The sequence below is a fragment of the Nicotiana sylvestris genome, chromosome 5 (genome assembly GCF_000393655.2).
Source record: "Nicotiana sylvestris chromosome 5, ASM39365v2, whole genome shotgun sequence".
Taxonomy (NCBI): domain Eukaryota; kingdom Viridiplantae; phylum Streptophyta; class Magnoliopsida; order Solanales; family Solanaceae; genus Nicotiana; species Nicotiana sylvestris.
Window position 1 is genome coordinate 21,061,044 of NC_091061.1, and position 8,163 is coordinate 21,069,206.

Genomic DNA, 8,163 nt, shown 5'->3' on the forward strand with positions numbered 1-8,163 from the left:
TTTTCTTTTTTTGGTTCGTGGGATTAATTAATTGGACACGGTAAAACTGTTTGTGGTGGAAAAAAATCCAATAAAATAAATAAATATGAAAATAATTTTTCAATCTATTGTTTTATTTACATGTTGAACGCTCTTTTTATAACATGTCTTGTTTCTTTTTATTGAGTCGAGCGTGTGAAAAATATATTAATTACGAGTAATACTGAAACTCAAAATCTAAGACTTCTATGTTAGGTTTCTATCAGCATTATTACATCATTGAATATTGAATAGCAATGATTAACCAATAAAGACCCATATAATAGAAATCATAAGCTTGCTTTACTTTATTTTTAATCAACACCATTAACACCTAATTGATCTCAACAAATTCTGGCTTCATTATGATTCACTTGCTTTTCTTTTAGTAATTCTCATTCCACTTGAGTTAAGAGTTTAATTAACGTTATATTTAATTAAATACTCTTAGAGATTGCCATTTTAACATGTTTAAGCCTCGAGCGACTCACCATCTGCTCGAAACCAACAACAACAACTACATACCAAGAAGGCTACATAAGTGGGATCCATCTACTCGAGACCATAAAAAAGAAATTCAATATTATATTTAAGCTTGCATGGAGCACAAAGTGGTGGATGATAAAAGAAATAATAGATTTAAATTGTTACACCAAAAAATAAAATTGGAAAAAAGAATAATCTCTTGTATCATGAAAACAGAATGAAAACCAAAGAGATTTTATTATAAAATATTTAACGAATTATATAACAAGGCAGGTAACCAATCATCTGGTCACCAAATTATTTTCTCTGTAAATTTTTCTATTAAAAGTAAGCCTTATGCATTGTTTTTGTATCTCTGATATGATAACAACATGCAAAAGGATTCCAAACTTTAGTTCTGGAAACTTCAAGAAGAACCCAATTAAAAGGTGGCATGGGCCCAGACAACGGCCCACTGATTACATAATTGAGCATCCAGCTGCATTCTCTTCACTGAAGTATTCATTGCATTTGCTTACATAACAGCCTTTTGGGAGTCCATACGGAACAGGCCCGGGCCCGTAACCATACGAATTCGTATGGTAGCATGGGCCCGGTGGAGGGGCGGGTTGTACTGGTCTTCCGTACCAATGATAACATGGGCCTCCATGATAGCATTCGTAACATTGCCCACAACCACCATATCCTGAAGGCGGTTGTTGCGGGTATCCTTGTACTGGCATCACTATCACTGGCTCTGGAGCATACGGTGGTGGTGGTTGTGGTGGTGGAGCTACCGGTGCGGGTTTAGGAGCTTCCTTGGGCTTCTCAGGTTCTTTGGGCTTTTCAGGTTGTTTGGGCTTCTCGGGTTCCTTGGGCTTTTCAGGCTCTTTGGGCTTCTCGGGTTCCTTGGGTTTCGTAGGTTCCTTTGGTTTTTCCGGTTCTTTTGGCTTCTCAGGCTCCTTAGGCTTCTCGGGCTCTTTGGGTTTCTCCGGCTGCTTGGGCTTTTCTGGTTCTTTAGGCTTCTCAGGCACTTTGGGCTTCTCGGGCACTTTAGGTTTCTCCGGTTCTTTAGGTTTTGCGGGCTCCTTGGGCTTTTCAGGAGCCTTAGGCTTTGAAGGCTCTTTGATCTCGATACTCTTGATCACTCCCCCTCCTTTGCAACACAATTTGTCACGAATTTTTTCAGGATTGCAACACAATACAGTAATGGTGATAGTATTGGCCTTCTCATCATACACCTGATCTCGAATTTCTTTTTTCCAAAATATTTAATACCACACACCAAAAAGGATAAAAGAGAAAAAAACAACTCAGTTCTCATCCATACATATTCTTGTCCTTAATAGCAGTATCCTCATTATTCATTGAAATATAAAAATGAAAAACTGAAATTTCAAAGGAAAATTTTGCTCTAAATTTAGAGTTGCAAAAAGAGACTCACGAGGGAATTTGCAGAGAACTTTCTTGACCTTCTTGTAGCAGCTTGTGCATTGAAGATCAACCTTTAGCACCATTATAGTGGTCTATTTAACAAAAGAATTGTAAGTTATTGGTCAAGAAATATACTATTAAAAATTATACAGTGACATAATAAATGCAAAAATATCATGCTTGAAATTCAAACATGTTACCTAATACAATTTTGAACTATCTTTGTTAATTACTGCACAAATCTTCCTTTCTATAAAGGCGATTTGGTAATTTATTTTATCTGTACAGTATAATTTTCGACGGAGGAGGAAACATTATAGGAGATTGAGAGCAAACATACCTTCTCAGTGTTGTCACCACCCATGGTTTGAGAACTAAGACTCTCTTGAAAGTGATGATAGATCAGAATTCACATAAAAATGAATTTCTTGGTGATAACTACTCTATAGGTGGGGGAAAATGGGAGGGGAAGAAAGAGAAAGAAAAGGGTTTAGTTTTATAGTATGAATATGAATGATGTAGAGATGGCTTACGATAGAGAAAGTATAAAGTTAAAATTCACGAGATCATCAATATTGGCTGCCTCTATTGGTGGTGGGGTATGTAGGAGTAAGCCTTGAATAAATAGCTCACTATTTATGTTGTTTGTAATGGTAGGATATCGCGCATTTACGACTAGTTAGCTCATAAAAAGGTGTGATGTAGGCAATCAACTCTGAATACTTTAATTATTTTGCCATCAAAACTTAGGTAAATAAGAAAAAGATCACCTAATTTTTTTTTTATTTTTTTTATCTCGGCTGAAATTTGAACTCGGATCTCTCATATTAATTGCTCACCCTCCATTAATTGCATGTGATATTGCTTTGATAGTCACATTTCTACTTCCCTTTGTCTATAAGCAATAACTTTTTTTTAATAGGAATAGTAAATAGTACTAGTACTAGAAAGGTAGAGACTATGGAAAAGAAAGCTTTAGTTTGGTTAGTGAAATAATGGAATATGCACCCCACATGCTGCTAACTAACCCTATATTCGTGGTTTCTTGAGATTTGCGTGTGGTCAATTCTCAAGTGCCTTCTAATGCTTTAAAATTGGGATACTTTTCACATAAAAAAAGTTATTTCCTTGTAATATTACAATTTTAAAAAAAATCTACGTGATAAAATACTCGTATAAAATAAAACGGAAAATTACCTTATAATAAACACAATCTTAAAAGAAGTATTTTGGCGCAACTATAAAAGTGTAGTTGTCGTGTAGGTAATCGCTAGAAGATCGCAGGTTCAATTCGTGAAAATAGCTTCTTATAGGAATACAAAGTAAAACTGTCAAGATTAATTTTATCATCAAGGTGAGTAAAATTGGGTTTTCTATTAAGATGAAATTTATGACCATTTAATTTTCTTGAGTGCTTAACTTGAATTTTCATTCTTTTCTCACTTCTCTCTCACATCATTTATAACTTGAACTAAAATAAGATTAGTTTTATTCCTTTATTTTCTTCTCCAATACCATGAATTTATTAAGATGAATTTAATAACAATCACATCTGTCGCTTTTGCACAGATAACAGAATCCCAGTACTAGTTCATTTAAAGGCTTCAATTCCCTCCACATGGTAGTCTCATTCCAAAAAGAAAAGTTCTTTTGAAACGTATGATTCATGTTGTAATCTTAAATTAATATACAATAATAATTAAATTTATAGTTAAATATTTATAAATATTTAGTGAATTTTTAATTAAAATATAGAGTCTATTCAAAAATTACTAAATTCCCTGAAACCCATATACTATATTCTAGATCCGCCATTGTATCTGGTACAATTTGTTAAGGACATTTGTAAGCGTTAAATAAAAAGATGCGAAAACATTTGTTTTTAAAGAGTTTTAAGTTCTATATGCGTAAACAAAGTAAAGGAATGCGTATGTATTATTTAATACACAATAATATCACTTATAAAAGTAATAATGTATATTTTGTGGTAAGTATTAAGCAGAAACCTGACGAAAATGATTGAACCGCTATATAAATTACAAATAAATCATTTTTTTTCAAAGGGCTATTTCCTGGTTCTTATGATGCTGTTATTTTTTTCTATGATTTTTATTGATGGTATTGATATATTTCCTCTTTTCGTCTTCTTAAGCCGATGGTTTTTTGGAAACAGCCTCTCTACCCTTCAGGGGTAATAAAAATGGTGTGAGATAGCCACTTTTTAATGCGGTATTTAATTTTTATCCAATATTTTTAATGCTGAGCAAAAATAGTCACTACTCTATTAAAATTAATATGAAAAAATATTTTTACCCTTTCTTCATGAGTGTTGTGTAAATATTAAGGACATGGTGTCCTTAACTTCATGAGTGTTGTGTAAATAATAAGGACATTTTGTCCGTAATATTTATGCATCATTCATGAAGTTAAGGACACTATTGTATAAGTCCAAATTTGGTAACCACGACAACGGATTAGCAAGACAAAAGACGGGGTCAACCACGACACAACGACTGAAGGTCGTCCTCATAAAGGCTGGCGCTAGAAGCGGGCAACTAAGATAGGACAGTAACGGTAATTTAGGTTCAGAAACGAACATGAAGAATATTCCTTTGGATATTCTCTATGCTGTGCTTTTTAGGGTTTTGGGGGAATATCCCTTATAAATAGGAAGAGATAAAGAACAAAAAGGCGGACTTTTTGGAGAACTGAGAGATATTGTAAAGTGGAGAAAAGAATATACAAAAGTGTCGTCTTACCCATTTTATCCAAGCACATGTTGTTCAATATTTATCCATAAATCTCAAGACCCCATGCTCATATTGACGGCTCACCTTTCCACGTCATCAGAGAAAGGAAACACCCAATAACACAAATCATTGGGTGACAATTCCCTTACACTATAACCCTTGTTATTTCTCACATTTATTATACATTTATGATATTGTATATTTTGTCAATCGTAGCATATTAAGATCGCTATTTAATGCTCCTAAACTCTACTCGTTATACAAGAGTTTTGTTTTATTTGGTCTAGGATTTATTAAGTTTAACTGAGATTCACACTATTAACTTAATATTAATTGGTTTAACAATTATTTGCTCAAACAATTTGGCGCCGTCTGTGGGAAGGTTTTAGTTGAAACTATAATTCTTTCTAGATCATAAAAAAGTCATCTCTTCCATGTTTGCACAAACTAACGATGGCAGGAAAAGGAAATGCGAGACCGAAAGCGATAGCAAGAGTCATTACCAACATTTTGAACACCATCAGCGAAGATGGCATGGGAGACGATGAGAATGTGATACCAAACGCTACGCCCAGTCGAAGCATTTTACCTCCCCCTCACGAAAGCATGACGGTTTCGCGCGAAAGGGAGCCTCCACATCCACAGCTGAAGAAGCACCACCAGCAGTGAAGAAACTACTAGAAGAGTGGCTGACAAGCACTCTAAACAATATCCTCGACATACCTACTCGGAGGGAGAACGGAAACACTGTGCAAGCAGATATCGTAACAACTACTGGCGAGCAGCCACTTCCTCAAACAGGTAAAATTTACCCAACTGTTGATGCAGGTAATGATGTGCTCGCAGCCATTCTAAAGAAAATGAAAGAAATGGAAAACGAAAATAAGGCGCTCGACAACCATATGAAAGAACACCAAGAAAGGGTCGATAAGATACCAGGCGCCCCGAAGTTACTACCAAAACGAGACGTTGGTCGATTCGTCGAACAACCGTACAACGAAAAAGCGGCTCCACACGCCATCCCTAAAACCTTCAAAATGCCATCGTACCTGAAGATATACGATCGTACTACAGACTCAGAAGATCATATCGTCCACTACACTACAACGGTGAAGGGTAACGATCTTTCGATTGAGCAAGTACCATCGGTGCTACTGAAAAAGTTCGGTGAAACCCTAACAGGGGGGCCCTAACCTCGTATTCATAACTACCGGTGCGGTCAATAACAACGTTCGAGGAAATGGCCAACAAGTTTATCACTGCCCATGCAAGGGCTAAAAAGGCGAAAGCCATAGTGAATATCATATTCGCCGTAAAGCAATCGCCTGGCGAGGGACCCAGGGACTTCCTCGCCCGGTTCAACAGGGTGAGAATGACCCTACCAAATGTATCAGAAGCAATGGCGGTAACGGCCTTGTAGAATGGGTTGAGCAGGAACGGGTCGAGAGCAACCGGAAAACTATTAAGCAGGCTCATGAAGTACCCTTCCACCACTTGGGAAGAAATCCACAATGTCTATTGCGCCGAAGTGAGAGCCGACGAGGACGACCTTAACTGTCTGACCCAACGACTGACGTCAGTTCAAGCAAAATCAAGGAAATATCATCGTAACGACAGTCGAAGGGATCAGTTGGGCCCCGATCTTAGCCGAGAAAGACATTAGCACTATGTCAGAACAATTGTCCCACCACCTCCTCGACACACAGAAGGGCTGCCCATGCCACACATAAGGACTCAACAAAACGAAAGAGGTATGCCTCCACTCTTATCCGCTCACAATTTTTGTGTTTCCCCTTCAGAAATAGTGTACGCACTAGAGAAGCTCGGCATGAAGGTGAAATGACCACAAAAGATGAAGTCCGACCCAAATACTCAAAAGTCGAACGTCCTCTATGCATTTCACCAAGAGCGGGGTCACAAAACTAAGGACTGCATAGGTCTGCGGTAAGAGGTAGTAAGAATGTTAAACCAAGGGCACCTAAGAGAACTGATAAGTGATCGTGGACAAGCCAACTTTGCCCGCAGACGCGAACAACACCAGGGACCTCCAAAGCCACCCTCTCCCGCTCGTACCATCCAAATGATCATCGGTGGAGGCGATGAAGCAAAAATAAGCCATGTGAAGTTCACCACTACGCATAAACTGAAATGGTCAATCGCCCACGAACGATACGACGACCTCGAAGACAGTATCATTTTCGATAAGTCAGATACCGACGGTTTGACTTTCCCTCATTTCGATGCTCTTGTTATTACTTTGCATATTTCAAACACTGATGTAAGAAGAATAATGGTAGACGACGGAAGCAACGCATGTATTATCCACCCTCGAGTCCTCGCAGAAATGAGACTCGAGGACAAGATAGTACTGCGTTGCGTAACACTAACAAGTTTTTATAATGCAGTTGAGCAAACCTCCATGGAGATAACGCTACCGATTCTGGACGGGGGCATCACCCTAGAAACACCATTCCATGTGATAAACCAAGACATAACTTACAACACTATCGTAGGGCGGTCGTGGATACACGCCGTGAGGGCCATACCGTCAAGCCTCTATCAAGTAGTCTAGTTCCTAACTCCACGGTGAATATTTTGTATCCGGCGTGAACAACGCACCGCCCAAGAATACTATCGTATCGCCCGAGATTGCACGTACACCCAACAAACGAAGGAAACAGACGCAAAGGCATAGCAATTACCACAATCGGGGACCAGACTCGACGTACAAACAGACGTCATCAAGGACCCCAACATCGTAGAAGTGGCTGAATCAATGGTAGAAGATCTCGATCCTGTCCAACTAAACAACATCGATAGCAGCAAAAAGGCTTACATCAAACATAAGCTCTCAGAACCAAGTAAAATTCACAAATTTTTAATTGACAACGCTGATCTATTTGCTTTCTCCCATGCAGATATGCTGAGTATCCCGAAAGACGTGGCCACACATAAGTTGAACATCGACCCGCTCTATCCACCAGTACAACAAATAAGAAAGAATTTCAATGCCGCAATCAATGAGGTTGTAAGTGATGAAGTGGAGAAGCTCCTCGCCAACAGTTCTATCCGAGAATCAAAATACCCCCAATGGGTCGCCAATGTGGTCATGGTAAAAAAGAAAAACAGGAAATGGAGGATGTGCATAGATTTCACAGACATAAATAGGGCATGCCCAAAAGACTCCTTTCCATTGCTGCACATCGACAAACTCATCGACGCAACAATAGGACACAAATTGCTGAGCTTCTTAGACGCCTACTTGGGTTACAACTAAATCCTCATGGAAGAGAAGGACAAAAAAAACTACTTTCATCACTCATCAGGGAACGTACTGCTATAAAGTCATGCTGTTCAGGTTGAAGAATGTGGGGGAAACGTATAAAAGGTTGGTCACCAAGATGTTAAAAAATCAACTCGGCAAAACAATGGAAGTTTATATCGACGTGGTTAAATCAAAAAGGAAAGAAGACCACATCGATCACCTGAAAGAAGC

At 38.2% G+C, this 8,163-nt stretch overlaps 1 protein-coding gene across 1 annotated transcript; it reads right to left on the minus strand.

Annotated features, from left to right (window-relative positions):
- Positions 1 to 722: 722 nt before the first annotated feature.
- On the minus strand, positions 723 to 2,528 carry LOC104246969 (protein PYRICULARIA ORYZAE RESISTANCE 21-like). Its single transcript, XM_009802889.2, has 3 exons — positions 2,258 to 2,528; positions 1,928 to 2,009; positions 723 to 1,738 (listed from the first exon to the last, which is right to left on the minus strand). Exons 1-3 carry the CDS (start codon positions 2,279 to 2,281, stop codon positions 963 to 965), a joined length of 882 nt encoding a protein of 293 aa, XP_009801191.1. The 5' UTR covers positions 2,282 to 2,528; the 3' UTR covers positions 723 to 962.
- Positions 2,529 to 8,163: the final 5,635 nt, after the last annotated feature.